Source organism: Numida meleagris, chromosome 14 (assembly GCF_002078875.1).
Source record: "Numida meleagris isolate 19003 breed g44 Domestic line chromosome 14, NumMel1.0, whole genome shotgun sequence".
Classification (NCBI taxonomy): domain Eukaryota; kingdom Metazoa; phylum Chordata; class Aves; order Galliformes; family Numididae; genus Numida; species Numida meleagris.
The window spans coordinates 2,010,715-2,028,895 of NC_034422.1; the positions used below are offsets into that span (position 1 = coordinate 2,010,715).

Consider the following 18,181-nt stretch of genomic DNA (forward strand, 5'->3'; position numbering starts at 1 on the left):
TCTTGCTCCCCTAGCAGAATTCTCCCTGCTGTGTCATGCACCATGGCAGCACGTCTGCCACTCCAGAGCTACAACGCCAACAGGACAGGCTGGGTTTGCTGTGCTGGGCTCGTGTGCCTCTGTGATGTGCTGCAGCCAATGCAGCTGCACACATCTGTCCTGCTGCTGAGCTAGTCTAAGGCAACATATAAAGACAAGGAAAAGAGTAATCCACCTGCAAGGACCAAAATTCAACTACAGCTGTTGCTTACTCTAAAAGCAGACAACAAAAGAGCTGAAAAATATAATCCCTTAAAAAAACATTTTGTTTAGATTAGACTGGATTACAGGATGCTTACACACAGGCAGTACCGAATTAACCAGCTGGAGCAAGGAAGTACAAAGGCTGTGCAACCTCTAATCAAGAAACCACGACGTGCCTCAACTTACCATGGTTCCTCTTGAGTTATTAGCTCAGTTCAGATTTTTTTTCATGGTTTGCTATCACTCTTTCTAAATCTTCTCTAATCATTAGCTGTATCAGCAGTACGAGAGCCATATGAAAGACAGCACGCTGTTATTTTTAATTTCGAGAGACTGACTGCACTTGCAAATACACTGCTAGCATCATCTAGTCAGGCTGTGGCTTCATAAATCCAGTAATCTTTTTTGGCACATTATCCCGGAGATGAAGAAAGCTAGGAGAAAACATGAGGAGTCAGTTCGGAGAGCTTGCTTTTGGTAAGGATGAGGAACTTCAGCCTTCCCTCCGCCCTTAGAAATACATTTGTATTTTGGCAGCATGCAGGAGGCTGAATGAAGGAGCTCCCAAAGAGGAGCGCTATGGAAACAGGACAAAGACGCTTTTCCAGCCCCAAAGCATGTATACTACGGCACTGGTTCTTCCCTTAGCGTGGGTACACGGTTCCCAATTGTGTCTTAATGGAAAATACATTTGCATCAATAGAAGGCGGCTTGCAGACCAGCTGCTCCTTCCTGTTCCCCGCTTTGTTTTTAAAGGAAAGCCGCACTTCTCCTTCCTATTCCCCCCACCAGGCTCCTAGCAGCACAAAAGGACTCCAGCACACGCCACGGGTCAGCCCTCTTCAGCACCAGTCAGCAGGAAGGGGCTGGATGCCACAGCGGCTGGTCTTTTCCTCTATTTTACACCACGTATAACACAGCCACTTTGTTATTCTTAATAAACGTCCCCAGCCAACAGGGGCCCTCAGAAGATCTGCAAAAGAGCAAATTAGGCCCCCACAGCATTCATGTGCCTTGAGATCCCTCGCTGCCACCCAAAAGGTGAGCTCCGTGCCCCCAGCAGCGCCGCTGGTGAGGGCTGCTCGGCTCCACGCGCCCCGGGAAGCGCAGAGTGCGGCACGGTGCCAGACCACACACTGCACGCAGCACTCAGACACTGGGTAAGGTCTGACCTCAGATCGCTCAGGAAAAGTCACAGAGTTGTAGGGGCTGGAAGGGACCCCTGGAGACCAGCCACTGCGGCTCACTGCCGTCCTGCGGGAAGTACCAGGAGGTGGCGATGGGCAGAGAAATACTTTGGAGGAAATAGGTATTCTCTCGACTCAAGGAAAACCCAGCTCTGTTTGGAAATTATGAACAAGCCCTTCAGCTCGTTCACTTTTGCTGATACTACTCTAATATCAGGCACTGTTTTACCACTGCAAATATTGTTCTGGAGACAGGCCGCAGTGTTCGTACAGCATCCAGCAGCACAGACCTTTCCTAAAACCACTCCATAAATGCTCAGAGCCAGAGCAACTACTCCCGACTGCACCGACACAGGCACGCTGCTTTCGTACTATTCGTACGCATGTTACACACAAATCTCATTTAACAGGCATCTTGGCTGTAACGCGTATCCTTCCTTAATTTGTGTTTGCGCAGATTTGGACCAAAAATTAATATTCAAATTAATAGAAAGCTAAAAGAAACAGTAGAGCTCCAGCTCCGCTCCGTGAACGTTGAAGAAGGCGAAGAGAACAAGCTGAATCCCCCCAGCAGCCGGGCACACACAGCTCGCAGATTCCCAATTACCAAGCAGCCGTGTCAGACACACGCATTGACTCGGGCAGGGGGGAGGAGGGGGGCACGGAGCGGAGGAATGTCCCCCATTCATCGGGCAGTCTTCTCCTCTCAGCGCAGAGTGGGCACTAATGCACGTAAATCCCCGCTTCATCAAGCGGTGAATAGCCCTTTTGTTGCAGTCTATTACAGTTATAAAGATTCCGGCCACGCTTCCCTTACCGCCACCATCCCCTGCACCCAAAAGAAAGGTAGGGCTTAAAGACACAGCCCGGATCAGGATTCAGAACACGCCGGAGCAGGCCGGCTGCGCCGAGGGAAACCTGCCGGCCCCTAGCGGGCCGCTCGGAGCCGTGCCCGGGCAGCTGCCCGCCGGCCTGCCCTGCTGCAGATGTGCGGCTCCGGCACAATGGGCGCCCGCAGCCCTGGCTCTCCTCCACGTCCCACTGTGTGACAGAAACAAAAGGCGAAGCTGGAAGCCCTCAGCTACAGCACAGCTCTGAATGATTTAGTGACCACGGCATCCAGACCTTGGCAGCAGCTGCTGCGTTAAAGGGACGTCACCCAAGGAGTCAGGAAACCACAGAGGCAGGCTTTCTTCACACTAGATTTGAGAAGTACCGTTCCAAATTGAAGCGGTCCTGCCACGTCTCTGTAAGAACCAGACACAGAGCGGGGAGACAGCCGGACGGCAGGATGTCCTCAGGGCTGGCAGCGCAGCTCCTCCGGGCCCAGCGCACCATCCACCCGGGTATCCTGCATGCATGGATTTCCCCACACCCAGCAAGCACCAGTGAGCAGAACTGCCCCAGCCACGTGCTATGTCCACTTTATAATGAGAGAAATAAAGCGCTGAGATGAAGGCAGCCACAAGGGACTGGGGCGACCTATGCCCAAGGTGACATCACAGCACCGTTACGGCCAGGAGAGCTGGGCTGCTTTCTACACAGAACAGGACCCAAATGAATCCATGAATCTCTTCAAACCCCACAAGATATTTTCCTTCCTCTCCAAGCTGCAGAACAGCTGAGCTTTCATTACAGAACTTCTCACATGTACCAGAGGATTAATGAGCCGAGGTAGTACAATCTTCCAAAGAAAACAGCGAGCAAGGAGTGCCTTTGCTCAGCATTCAAGTCCTTCTGCCCATCACACCTTTTCCCTGCCAGCAGCACGCAGGGCTGGGTGCTGGGAACAAACGCCCTGGGACCTCCTTCATCCGAAGCCTCTGCAGCCCCAGGTGCCACCTCACTGCACCGTGGCTACGGGCGGCAGCAGCTCCAAGCAGAGCCGGCTCGGTTCCTCTCAAAGCCCAGCCGCCCTGCAGTGCATCTCCACAGCCTGTGCTGCAATGGGAACCTGTGGGCAAACAGAGGGCAAGCGACTGACCAGAAAGTCACTGTGTGTATAGCTGCAAGGACAAGCAGCAGCCAGCTGTGTTATGCTGCACCGAGATCTCAGCGCATGAAATGAACTTGTCAATTCAAGTGAGGAAAAAAAAAGATTTACATGAACAGTAACTACAGTGCAGCAAATACTTGGAATAATTTCTGTCAGCAGAGCACTCATTAAGACAGATAAATACTCGCTTTGCTAATCTTCCTCCTCCTCCTCCCGCCAGAGTAATTTAGTTGCCCACAGGGAGAACCACACAAGAGGCTGATAAAGAAGACACATCAGAAAGGTGTGCGCATTTCTGCGTGCCACAAGCAGGTAACGCAGCACTGCCGCAGCTCTGCTGGAAGGGGAAAAGTACAGTTTTATATTTCTCTGTGGAGTCTGAAAGTAATTTAAGAAGGACGTTTTAAAGCCATCCTTGACCACCTGCAGTCAAGTGGTCATTAAGGAAGTACTGTAATCAAAGCATCCACTAACTGCTGGGAAACACTATTAATCCACTGAGCAGCGCTGCTCCATCCACCCCCCCCCCCCGCAGCCATCCCAAGCAAGCAAAACAAAGCCGTGCTCACGCAATTGGATCTTCAGCTCCTGAGAGAACAGTGCGGGCAAGAGGGAGCAAGCAATGTCAGTAGTGACACTTCTGTGTCAACCCACAGGCAACAGCGGGTCGGCTCATGTGGTTGCGCACCTTTGGCCTGCTGCCCTGCTCCAGATTTGGGGTTTGCCTCCCACAAGAGCAGTGCATGAGAGGGGTTCCGGTCTGCACCCAAGCTCTAGCAATTTCCAGCCCGCTGAACTAAAGCGGTCTCTTTCACTGACTTTAATAAGCAGGGAAGAGAAACGAGCAAGAGCTGTTACATGTCCTGTTAGGCCTTTCCTGCTCCAACAGAGGGGAGGAGGAGAAAAAGCCTTTGCAAAACATATGGTTTGAACAAGTAGGGGCAGTGAGTGCTTTGCTCCACCAGCATGCTGCTACACACAAGAAGACATCAGTGAGAGGCGGGCAGCACAGCAGCAAATCTGGTACGAGGAAACGTTGTGCAATGTCAAACACAGAGAACAAAAGAATGATTTCTTACTCCCCCAATGGAATATGTCATATCTAGCCTTATAGCGCACTCTAAAACACAGCTGCTGCCTGCTCAACTCAAACAACAGACTTGGTGGGATTGGAGTTGATTCTTTCCACCTCACTGAAACCAAGCTCAGGTGAATCAGAGCAGCAAGCCCAGGGTTCCAGAGCAGTTGGCTGCAAATCAGAAACCAGCGCATCGTTCCTGGGGAAGGGGGGAGGGGGGGGGAAGAGAGTGGAAGAGGAGAGGCAGTCACAGCATTTGTTAGGCAGCAGTTTGCCTTTTAGCAGTCCTGGATGTGGTGCTGACTGACTGCTTTAAGAGGGTGCTCCCCTAAGCTGGAGGGGCACTGCCCCTTTGGAACAAGGCAAGAAATCAAAAGCAAGGCAGGAAAAAAAAAAAAAACAACCAAGAGGACTGTGGAAGGATTCTAGGTGTATACACTGCATAAAGAGCAATTCTTCCTTGCTACAGGAAATAATGTCTGCTGGAAGCCTGTGACTTCAGGTCTGGGGGAGCCAAGCAGCCCCATCCGTTCTGATGCTCTCAAGAGGCCGTGCTTTCAACGCAGCAGGCAGCCAGCACTGCTCCCCGCAGCACACAGACCACATCTCCCATGTGTGGGAACAGCCTCGGGCTGTGCCAGGGAACACTGCTGGCCCATCTGGGTCGGGGACACTGCCCGTCTGCCGCCAGCCACCGCTGCTATGCGACAGGCAATGTGGAACAGCACAGCAATTGCTGGGATTCCTGCACAACATGGGACAAGAGACAGGTTTATCTCAGATCGTTTCACAGCATTCTCTCTCTCTCTCTCTGTTTCCTGGTTGTTTTCCAGGTCCATTTTGTTAAGCTGTAAAAGCGTTATGTGCCTGTGATCGTGGTGACAAGACACACCATGTTGCTGGAGCAGCTCGACACAGCAGGCTCTGCACAAACAAGCAGACAGGCCGGCATTGTTCTGCCGTCAGTACTGGAGTCCAAGGCACGGAGAAAGGAAAGCGGGGTTTTCCAGGACAGAGGCCTGGGTGCCCTGTATCCCACCTATTGCCGCTGCCTAGTTCGACAACAGGAAGCAAGCCACTAGCTGCCTCAGCATATACCCTGATTCTGAGCTCCTTCACGTTTACAAGGGGAGAGGTAGAAAAAGCTTATTTCAAAAGGCTTTAAGCTTTTTCAGTGGAAGGACCACACCAGTTCCTGGCATACACAACAGGATTTCTAGCATTTTCTAGGATCCCAGACTGACTGTAGCAACTCAAACCCAGCCTGAAACACACGTAGACTCTCAGCTCCGCACCCACTCCCGGAGCTGAAAGGAGTGAGGACTCCAAGAGGTTGAACTCTAACAGGCAAATGTATTTTTAACAAATTCTGTTTCTATAAATATTACGAAGCTTTCTGCTCTTCGGAGGCTGCTCTACTCCCAGTGCTGCTGACATTACGGTGACATTTAAGAGGCCTTCACTTTGCCTTCCTGCCTTTCGTATGCTGGTTTTGTTCGAGGGATCAGAGAGACACATGAAGACACAAGGGCTGCTTATTCAGACCGCTCACTGGCTGACCTGCTGCTCACACAGGACTCAGGAGCACAAAGGGGCTCTCCATGTCAAGTGTGCTGGCTGCCGCTGTCTCCACCACTCTGGAATGCATATAAATGCAAAGGACACTAACACCAACAAGGCACCGGGGTGAAGGAATGGGGAACTGATTTCTGAAGCTGAGCTTCAGGTAGTCCCAGCTGGTGCTGTATCCTGCCTACACAACCTCATCTTTTCTTCACTGACTGATTCCAGCGTTTGCCCGCTCCCCGAACCTTTCCTCACAGCTGTCTCCTGCACTGAGCTGGCACAGCAGCCACGTCACCTCCTGGCAGCTGCACCCCAGGTCCTGCAACCGAACACCCTGCTGCTCACTCACAGACCGCTTCTGGATCAACCTCTTCTGTTATTCCAAAGTGGGGCGGTAACATGGCAGGGGATGGCATAATTACAATAAACATGTAGAGGTCTTCCTAGATCAAGGTAAGACAGACACCACTACATCACTTAGCATCTCTTCGATATTTCCTCTTCCGCACTTTTCTAGTGCTCCAGCCCAGACAGCCACCCCGTGCACAAGTTAGGAAACCATTCCTTCATACCTGAACGGGTGCCAAGTGACCAGATGAAGTTACCAGCATAGCTATACACCAGCATGACCTTTTTTAAATGCTGCAACTATTAAAGTCCAGTTAAAAAGGAGCAACAATAACTTTCTCAGTTATCTTCAGAATTCATGTATCAGTTTACATGTTCATTTCAGTTTAAGGCTACATGTTCTCCACATCAAAATCAAAGACAACATGCACACTGATCTGTTGCCTTCTGCTTATTTTCAACAGAAATTACTTGAGGTGCAGAATCCCTCCTCTCACTTCATCAGGTGGGATGAAAAAAGCTCCGAAGTAACACAACAGGTCCAGAATTCGCTGTTCTTTGGGCAGTGCTTTATTTTGCACAGATACCTGGTGCTCTTAGCAGGAAGCTTCCACAGACTTTCTCCTCTTGCCACAGGATGTGAAAGCCTTAGCAATGGCTGTGTTACAGCTCCAGCAGAATTCTCCCATTGCAGACCCGAAGGAGAAATAACGCACCTCACTTCAGTCTGAGCCAGCAAAAATGGTTTGAAACTTGGTTGGAAGACTTAACATGGAGGTGGTTTTGGCCTCACCTGACATTTAACACAAGTATTATCATGCTGAGAGGATTGTGATGCACAGGATCTGCATACTTCAGTGAGATCACTCCACAAAAATTTCAGTCTACCCTAGAAAAATGCCCATCGCGTTTTGTAATCCACTGACAAAGCAGAGCACGAGAACTGCAGGTATTTAACGTCTCATCAAAAAAACCTGAATATCTGATAATAATAAATACAATCTATAAAGGCTTCAAGTCAACACTTTTTATAAGCAGATTTGCAAGGTAATAAATTTTCCATGACTTAACGATCAGCTTTGCCTATGAAAGCCAATGTTGTAATTCGCAATTGATTGTAGATGTTAATCTTGCAAGACTCTTGTTCTTATGCTGTGATTTATTAGCTGAATTAATGACAGATTGCGCCGCTTAAAACAAGCTGCTGTTTTACACAATAACGCAGGAAGATCTGTCCAACTGAGTCACTGCAAGGGTGGGAGGAGGGTGGCGTGCAAGGTGAAACTGCTCGCATACCTGAGCTCATTTGTCTTATTGCCTTTGAAATGCAGCACTAATTGTTTAACAATTAACCCTATGACTGAACACCGGGAGAGCCGAATGGCAACAGCTATTCAGGCTCTCTGCAGTTCGGGGCTCGCAACTCGTCTCGGTGCAATCCATTTATATGGAGACATTCTGCTTTCTCGTGGAGAATAGCAAAAGATTCACCCCCGCCGCCACACACACACTCCCCGCAGTTGAAAGACAGACAAAAATTCCATGCACCTTCTGTATGTATGTGACTAGAAAAGGAAAACTGCAGAACAAGGACAGATCTGATTCCTCAGCCCTTATCTCATTGCTACCACAAAGCAAGTACCATTATGTGCAATAAAAGTTACAACCTTCACTCCAGATTATTCATTCTCTATCTCTTCAGCAACGATTCTAGCGCAGGAGAGAATGTGCCACAAACATGCTCTAACAATGCAGTAAAATAGAGGGCCAGTGCTGTAGTGGAAACAATGACAGTTCCTCGGTTTGTCTTAGTCTGCAGGTTTTATGAATTGCAGTGCTGTAATAAATGCAGACCTTTTCCTGTCAGCTCTGCCAGTGAGACACAATACAGGAGCTGAGAGCAGGAGCTGTGAATTTCAGAGCAGGGGAAGCAATCACAGGGCAAGTACTCCTGATGTACTTCTTACACGGGAGCCCCATGTTCTGCAGTCAGCAGCTCCATCCGTTGCTCGTTCTTTAAGAGCTCATCTCTGAAGGGACCCCTCTGTCCGGCAGTGAATTGGAACTCACTTCTGTGCTTTTTCACAAGTGCTTCAGTGAGCAGAGGCCCTCCCTGTGCAGCAGAGCAGCAGCTGTTAGTGACCCCAGGCCTACCCTGGCAGCCCCAGCTCTGCCCCGCTCCACCCTGCCTGGTGGGAACAGCAGCACATGCTGCACACTGGTACCACTGCAGAGATGAGCACAGACTTCAAAATAAATAAATAAAGTCAAATAAAGGGAGCAACACGATGGAGCCTTGCCTGGCTGCCTCTGAACAGGTGTAATTCACAGTCACCTCGGAAGAGTCGCACCAAATCCCTGGGACCACTGCTGTGATCGGTTATTAAAAACTGGCCCCAGCCATCTGCTGGTGGTCAAGCTCCATGATGTGGCAATCAATTACAGCTGTTATCTTGTCCCAGCTTTGACAGATGTTCCTCTTTCATTGTACAGTAATTACCAGTGAGCTGCCAGCAGGCTTCACACTTTAATTGTGGCGCTAATTTGAGACGAGAGGAAAAAAGTATGGAGAGACAGGGAAAGGCAAACGCAAAGACAGCTGTGGCAATTGGAGCACCCATGCATTAAGCATTTCTTTACAAACAATAGGTGAAGGCAACCAGTTACCCAACAAGAGTATAAAAAACAACAGCAGAACACCATCCAACTACACCATGGCCTGCAGCCCTTGATCCTTTCAGTGGGGAAAGGGCTAGTATCCCTTTTTTATTGCCCTGCAGGCTATCCTAAAAATACCTGCCAGCCTCCTGGCAACGCGTGGCTTCATACTGCCAATTCATGGTGCCAATTGCATCACAGCAGCGAAACCTGTGCGGATAAAGGTGAGGTGGGAAACTGCTGGGTTTTTCCAAAGCTCAGAGACCAAACAGCTTACACTGTAACAGAAAGGAACTAATGCAGCAAAACGCAAGAGCAATTGCCCTCCCTCCCCATGCTGTAAGGGGGATGGTGGGCAGGGCCCTTAGCCCAGTGCTCACCCAGCTGCCCCAGCCGTGGGCGGGAGTGAGGAGTGTCTGACTGCATGACACCAGGACACAGCAAGGAAGGAAGGAAGCCTGGCGACCCATTGCTCACGCAGCTCAGGCTCTAATGGCTCTTCAAAGAAGGAACCTGACAGGGTCTATTCTTTGCGTGACCGAGATGCAACGTCTTAACGTAATTTCTATAGCTGCAACTTGCCTCAGTTTCTGTCCTGTAGTTAATGACATATACCCCAGCAAAAAGTCTGTACAATGACTGTAACAACATGCAGAGATGCAATAAAATCATCAACTGCTATCTATTCAGCGGTTAAAGATTTGAGTAGAACCACTGATTTGACGGAAATGTTTTTTGTTTTGGTTTGGTTTTTTTGAGGCATTCAACAGTCAAAAAAGCCTGCCTTTAAAAACATTTCAGAAACCAAGTATCACACTGGAAATCTGAACACGAAGCAGAAAAATATTCTATTCTTAGGGGCAATTCTCCAGCAAGCTACAGACACCCTTCGACTGGACATCCAAACCTGCACTATTTGCTTTTTTATTTACTTCATGATGGGCATATTTCTCCTGCTGGATATTTACCAGATCTTTCAGTTGCACTTAAGCTGTGTTTCGGTGATGTGGCATGTTTGGCAGTCCCAGTGGCTTACAGCAGTTCCTGTCGTGCCCTCTCCCTTTCCCTCCACTGCCCACTCCATGCCCAGCCTCATGCCACTGCATGCTCCCTGCTGCAAGTTGTGGCAGCACAACTATTTCAACATCCATTCAGATCAGGAAATGAAGGATGGCAGAAGGAATCGACACCCTCATTTTATGCCAAAAAGAAGTCTCAAGAGAAAAAAAAAAAAAAAAAGACATTGCGCTGGCACAACAGACACAGGGTTTCACAGAACAGCTCACTGCCTCCGAAGGATTAGCCAGTTGCCTGAACTGGCAAGGGGAAGGGGAACCAGACACCTCCACCAGCGTGGCACAGCTCGGCCATCTTAGAAACCTTACACTGGTACAGCGCATCACGTGTGTGGGAATGAGAAACACAAAACCGCTCATACCGGTATTACTGAGAGCTGCTTACCCATGAGACACGCCCCCGGTTTAATTGGACACACTCAACTGCAGGCATCTGGACTCAAGCTCAGATTGCTGGAGTCCTCACATCCACCGATGTTTTCTGTCCTAAAACTTGTTTGTTTTTCTGTGCTCTTGGATTTTACATTTTAATGTCACCTACTGACCTTTCCATTACTTTATTTGTTGTTGGGAGCACTTCTGAAATCATATTGTTGAAAAAATGGATGATGTTTTGGTGGCTGCTGAGCACAACCAACCAGCTCCCGCTGCCAGCGGCAGCATAAGTTAACTGCCTGGGATCACCGCGTAGCAGCTGCCAAAAGGAAAAGGGTGGGGAGGGAGAAGGGACAAAGCCACACATTTTTAACGTGTTTCTAGCATTGCAGCTCGCAGAAGTAGTGGTTTTATAGAAGCAGAACTATGTGGCTCACTGACCAATGATTTGAAATGGCTTCTCTACAGGAACTGTCATTTATCTGAATTATCACTTTTTGAAATAGGTCTTTGGGACAGTGTTGTAAGCCTCTGCCAGATAGCCAGATGTTATGCAGACAGACAAGAATAGAAGGCTGAGCAAATCTTTCCAGGGTCTTGCTACCTGACATAGTAAAGTCAGTGACTTTGAAAATAATATTAAGAAGCGTAATTGTAACCTAGAAAGTTTCACCTCCTCAGCCTGCTTACCATATGATGCTACTACTTGACTTCCAGGTGTCCTACAGGCAAGCTGTTCTTTCCATTTGTTTCAACACATCAGATCTCCTCTTCAGAGGGAGATTCTCAAGAGATTTTGCAAAGCTTGTTCCCTGTCAGCTGAAGTTCTGGATGACATCCCCTGTGCTATCTTGCCAAAGATGAGCAAATAGCACCTTTAAATCTCTGCGTAACCTGAGAGATCATTTGACCATGATTCCACTAAGATTTTTCCTATAAATATTTCCTACTGTGACGGGTTAGCCCAGCAGCCAGCTCTGGTCCCACAGAGACCCAAGACCGCCATTCTTCTCAAGGACACCACACCAGTACAGCAGGCAGCAAAAGTTAAACCACACAGCTGCCTCTGGCCAAAAAGAGAGCCACATTTCCCCCAGGGAGTGCATCCCTGGAGTCAGAAGGTGCTGACCTCTGATCTCTGCCTCCACCAGAAGAGGACTTGTTAAATGCAAAGCAATCTCTCAGCTGTCGTCAATGCTAAACAGGCAATTACCATGCTGACTGATTGATTACATTTCCCTGTCTAAATTATATCAGGAAAGAGGCAAATCACTCTGAAAATGAGAAAATCACAGCCTGACTTCAGGCAAAAGCTCAGAGGATGGTTTTTGACAGTATGAATCACAAATTGGTGGAATAGAGTCAAACAGAGACCATGAGCAAACAGCCCCAAAAATGGATGACTGCATTGCTCCAAAGCCTTCCTGACCAAGGAAAGGCTGGGCGGGGATACACAAATCAGCCATGACCACATCAGGCCACAACCCTTTCATGTTAAATTACCAGAGAAGGGGAGGGAGAGAAAAAAAGAAAGATGAGTGGAGGAAGAGAACCACAGGTCTCCAGAGAGTGCAGAATCTGAAGTGCATCCATTTACGGTACGTGCTACAAAATCAGTACCATTCCAACAGAAACAACACATCCCTTTCCACCCACCCCCCTGCCCCCACTTTGTACCAGCTGACTTGAGCCTCCTTATTGTACTTTTGTTTTCAGTGACAGTTTCTTAATGCCCTCGGTGTGCAGCTGGCAGCACTCAGACACTTGCTGCAGGCACAACAGCAATGGCTTGAAACCCGCTTCATTTTGCAGAGCATTTGACTTACCTGCAATAGCATGGCCTGCTGCACCACAGAGGGCCCCACAAGCTTCGAGGCAAACTGCCCTGCTGTCTCTAACAGGCACTGAAGCTGCTCAGCATTTTCGGCAGTTCTATCACAGTGCTTCCAGCAGCCACGCTGCACTCTGCCCACCTGGGCCTTCGGCCTAGTCTCCCACTTTGGCTTCCCTCTAGCCTTTTCCATCTCCCAGCACGGCCTTCCTCCACTGCTGCAGACACTTCCATACTCCAAGTTGCATTTTCAAATACAATGCTGTTAGCTTTTCCTCACAAACGCTGCATTTCAATCCTGTGCGAAGCTCTTAGGCCATGCTGCGGCACCAGGTCCAGGCAAGACAGGGATGGAGACCCACGCAGGGCCTGACAGGCAGCCATGGGGCACAACACTGCTGCCAAGGGAGGTGGTGAGCAGGAGAGTCCCGGGCCTCCTCCCTGATGGGCTTCCTCAGGCTGAGGGGCCTTGGCTTGGTGTTGGTGAGGGCAGCTGCCAGGCCAGGCTCAGCTGCACGTCACAGCACTGCCCTCCCCACACAAACACACAGCATCCCACTCTTTGGTGCTTTCCTAACCCTTTCCTCGTTGCAGTTGAAGGGACAGGGCTCCCCTCCCCCCAGCACCAACATGGCGCCCAGCACCTCCTGTCACAGCACCGGCCTCCACCACAACCTGCAGCACGTCCTACAGTGACAGCAGCCTTCAGTTCTCAATAAGGGCTCCCTCACCCGCTGGGTACATGCATACATACAGCCAGCCACCTCATTTCAGGGCACTGCCGTTTCCACACCAATGGCCCCGGCCCTGCCTGCCCCACACACCTCACAACACTGGGCGCAGCGATAGAGGCCTTAGCTCCACTGGGAGTGTTTTGTGGGGAGGGCAGGGAGGTGGATGAAGCCCAGCTGCCAAAGCTTTTAATTCCTCCTCACAGGATCAGGGCTGAGATGTTTGAAATAATTTCTTAACAAAAACAAAAAAGGCTGCTGAAAAGAATAACATTATGACAGCTGCTGGGAAAGCCACCAGTGGGTGAAACCTGGTCACCACGCCGGTCCCTGGCTGCTGCAAGCAGGAAGGAAGCGATTTTTATATCCTGAGCTGCAGCCCATGCTTTTATTTACTTTCCCCTTTTTCCCAAAGCAACCCTGGCTTGCACTCAACTGCTCTCCTCTCTCCAACCTTCAGGAAAGGAGATGAATCCAGCAGAGGCCAGTCTACATTTGCATTCAGCCGTAATGGTTTGGGACCAACCTGCACAGGCTCCGGTAGCAAACATGAGCCAGATACTCCATTTAAACTCCATAAAATGCTCCTACCTCAACTAGCACCTAAATGGGATGCTTGGCTGGATCAGACTGACATGAACAAATCATGTTATCCAGGGGAAAGTTTCTTCTCTTTTCAAGGCCGAAAGCTTTGCTGCTGGTTTTTTTTTTTTTAAGGACCGCATCACTTGATGTAAGCACGCTCCTAAAGAAAGTTTCCCCACAAAAAAGAAAACTGGCCTGTGCAGCCATTATAAGAAATCAAACCAATTTTCCAATGAACTTAAATTTAATTATGCATACTTAATGACAAGTATGCATTTTTAAAAGAACAGCTGTTGTGCAGATGCAGCTCAAGGTAAACACGACAACAAAAGCAAACTGTTCTTTAGAAAATGTTCCTATAGAGCACACAAATACAACCCAGCACTTCGGTGCCTCTAACCAGCCATCAGTTTCATTTTGTTTTGTAACAAGGGAGCAAGCCTCTCCCCGCTCTACAGACACACCACTTAGTTGGTTGGATTTGTTTGTTGTTTTTTTTTTGTGGCAGAGGGGGACACAGCACAGGTGTTAGTTTTTGAAATATCCAGCAGGCACTAAAAGATTTTCAAAGGATTTCCTGATCACCGTGAGTGCTGCAGATGCTTCTCAGGCTGTTCCACAAGCTCCTCCGACCTAGCTTGGGTGCAGAAAGCAGAACGCGTCAGAAATCTCTGCCCTGCCTTGCATTTCCCCTTGGTCAAATATTTTTCAGGAAGTAGTTGATCTGGCCTGCAGGATATGAAAACCAAGGTCAACCACATCACTAGATGGCTGGTAAGAAAAGAAAATAACAGCATGTCTGAAGGGAGGCCAAGAGAATTAATTTGAAGGGGAAGTTATTTAAGAAGCAGCTTTGCAAAATGGGAAAAATATTGCTATTACATTTCACAAGGCTATTGTCAGAATCAAAGATACTGAGACTCTATGATACATAGTAACAAGTGACATACGCATCCTTAATAAACACATTTACATACCGTTGCATGTGATAATTGCTTTTATTCTACAGTCACTGGCTGCATTTCCAGATCCTTTGATTCCTGTCCAACACAAAAACCTAGCTTGCCCTTGTGCATGAATTCTGGAAGCCAGCATGAAAATATTCCAATATGCAGAACAGGAGCTTGTAAGAACGTGCCAGCAAAAAAGTAACTGTGTGATCTTACATATTATGAACATAATGCTTGCATTTTTTTCATGTCTGGGAGCACAAGGTCACTATTAATCACAGAAGAAGTAGAAAGAAGAGAAAACATTGGGGAAAAAAAGTACCTTAGAAATCCATAGTTACAAAAAAAGGAAATGGGAAACATTCTGACATTTTAACTTGCATTTGGCAAGATCAAATCTGATCGCAATTTATAGCAGCTCTGAACAGTACATTGGGAAAAAACAGAGCCAACCGCCAGTGGGTGAAGAGGAGCAGAAGAAGAATCTTCCAGGACTGTACCTCTCCTCACTGCATCACAAGTCTCTGCCTTCCACTGCTGGTGCTCCCTGCTTCGACTTCATAAATTAACTACAGGACACACATGCTAATCACGTGGTGGCTTGAGCCCTCTCCCACCCTCCCCCTGAGACCCCAGACGCACTCCTGAGAGCAGGCAGCACCATGCATAGAAAGGCAAGCTGGAAGGTGAGTGGGAAGGTGGGAAGGAGCTGCATCTCTGCTCTGTCTCCCACCCCAAAGAGAACAAGTCTCTCAGACCCTGGCTGAAATTTGGCACCTTTGTCTCTTTGCATGCAGTACAGATGGCAGGATAGACGCGCCTGCTGGTGCAGGAAAGCTGTGCCAGCTCTCAGGAGGGGGCAGGGAGAAGGCATTAGCAGAGAAGGGTCACCAAGATTAGTGCTTTCTTCATCTCTGCCTCTTTTCCAGAAACTGCTGGAAAGATATTTTTTGGGGTGGGGAAGTGAGTCTCACTACTGGATGCCACCAAATATTTAAAGGATCTCCTTCTTCCCCGTAAATCATGTGGCCCAATTGAATTTTTTTTTTCTTCTCTGAACAGCTGCTTATCTACCATTCACTTCTCTGTCCATTCCTGTTGATTTAATTAACGCTCCTCTCAATATTCTCCAAGGAAACTAATGGCTTTGGTGGTCACTGAAAGGTGCCAAGTAATTTGCATGACCATTTCCAGTTAAGATTCCTTAGAATATTGATGTCAGCCAGCCTTATTTTACAACAAATTAGTTTAAGCACATGAGAATGTCCAGCTACTAGGAAGCAGAGGCTAAATTGTGCAACCAGAAAAAGGTAATGCCCGTCAGTTTCTCCTCCAGCACGACATGCAATGCATTCACTGCAGTCTTGCACCATGCTCTTGTTCCACCAGAACCCAAATAAAACAACAGTAAAGTCAATAGAAAAGCTCCACAGACTTGTTGTTTGTTTACAGTCTGCAGTGTCTGCCAGAGCCAAGCCAAAAGACCAGGCTTTGGTTTTGAGATACCAGAAGTCCTCCAGAGGGTGAAAATCGCACAAGGGAAAGTTGGATTTTAAGGCACAACAAACACATCTTCATGACAAACTAAAAACCTTTACAAAATAAAAATAAATGTTTATGTAAACCAAACATCAGTCATCACATACCTGTTCAGCTGTAGGTTTGCATACCCAGAAGAAAAAACATAGGCAGTATTAGAGAGTACAAGACCGGGTTTTCAGGCAATGCAGTTGCTATTTGTGCCTCCATTCCCCAGGCCTTCTGGAAAAGGATTATTCCTTTTCTCTCCTCACTCCCACACATTAACAACTACCTTCCAGTTCCCATTCCCTACCCTTATCTGCTGAATGAGGAAGATGAAACCAGCTCCTCAACAAGCCTGAAGACACAGAGACAAAACGCACTGTGTAAGAGCCAGATATGATCATAAGAAGTAAGCTTGCTTAAGGGCTCGGGGATTTTTTTGTGGATACGGTCACAAATCAAAAGCAGTCTTAAGAGAGTCCTATGTACACACATGCTGTGAATCTGTAAACTTTTTAGTGGCCATTTGCACATTAAAAAAAAAGCATTTTTAAAAAAATCCTCCAAGATCAAAGCACATCAGAAGAGAGTTTTAGATAAAAAGGCAAGACAACACAGTGCAGAGATCCTTAGAGTCAACCCAGTGGTTTTCATGACATTTTAGTCGCATCTTTACTCCTCTCTCTCTCTCAAAAACCCCCAAAGGTCAATTTATTTAAATCGGTCAAAGATCAGAAAGAGACTAGAAATAAAAAGGAACTGACACACAGTGCACCTGAAATATGCATTTTTGGAGAAAACACTCTTTGCTGTGTTTGGCAAGCACACTGTACACTTGGGGGTACTCAGTTCTATTTCAAATAATTACCTAAGTAGGTTTATAGAAGTCAGCTTAGATGTGCCAGTGACAAACTACTGTAAATGAACCTTGCTTGTTCTGTGTGTATGCAATTGCCCACGTGAAGCAGAATTCTCATTTGATATGAGAGCTATAACGTCCATCCTGTAAGCAGAGACCAAGCTACTGAACATCCAAACCTATTCCTCAATGGAAGTAACTTCTACCGAAACTAGAACTCTTGTAACATTTTCTTGAGATACCGATCTGGATGAGCAAAGACGGGGGCAGGGATACTTGCAGGAGGGAGGGTCAGCAAGGAGCTGTGGGAGTAAGATGCTGGTGCGTACCAGCCCTGTGCCGAAGTGCAACTCACCATCTCTAGAGAAACCAGGCAAAGAACAACCCTCGCCAAAAACCACTTGCAAGAACAGAGTGTTCTCCCTTGCAAAGACAGTCCATCCACAACAAATCGTTTAGCCTTCACTTTCCAAATTCTGAATAGCACTCAAAATCTGGAGCTGGACCATAGTCAAGAGTGAAAAATGCCCCCTAGCTCATTAATGTACAACCCCATATTCAAGTTGGAGAGTTTATGGACAGCTACAAACAATCAGCCAGACAACATTACTTTGCATTAATCAAGCCAGTGTTGACACTTGACAGCAGCGAACAGAAGATTTGTCTAATTTGTTTTCATAGAGAATACTGTCAATTTACCAAAATTATTTTATTAAGCTTTTGAGAAGACTTTGAAGTTCCTTAGAAACCCAGACCTCCTGGTTCCTTAACAATTACCTTGGCTGCACTGTAAACAGAATAGTTACCTTAATCCAGTAGAATAGAGACAGATTCCTCACAATTTGAAACAAATTTGGCCAGGATACAAAAGAAAGCATCAGGAAAGTTCATACACACAAAATGAAAGCCAGAACTAAATAGACATCAGCTGCGGCTGCAGTGCTTTTACAAAAGGTATTTTAAGACCAGATGGCCACTTGCATCATATTTTTCAAGTTATCTTTGGCCCTTTTACAGTCAGAGAACCAATGCTCTGAAAATTCTTCCTATGACAATCAGCTTCCTAAAAGGCCACCTAAATGAAATACATGTTTCTGAATGCATCTGCCATGGTCACTGGTCACTTTATAGTACCGGTTAAGACCTTCAAAAGCAGATGGCTGACGGGTTAGAG

At 47.6% G+C, this 18,181-nt stretch overlaps 1 protein-coding gene across 21 annotated transcripts in view; it reads right to left on the reverse strand.

Moving 5' to 3' along the window:
• Positions 1-18,181, reverse strand: part of FBRSL1 (fibrosin like 1) — a 431,679-nt gene that overhangs the window by 351,457 nt on the left and 62,041 nt on the right. The window contains exon 1 of one of the 21 annotated variants that reach the window (XM_021412364.1): positions 12,354-12,594. The exons of the other annotated variants lie outside the window; for them this stretch is intronic. Within the exon in view, the coding sequence (XP_021268039.1) occupies positions 12,354-12,551 (198 nt within the window). The 5' untranslated portion in view covers positions 12,552-12,594. Of the gene's footprint in view, positions 1-12,353; positions 12,595-18,181 lie in introns of those variants that run through there. 21 annotated transcript variants of the gene reach the window in all.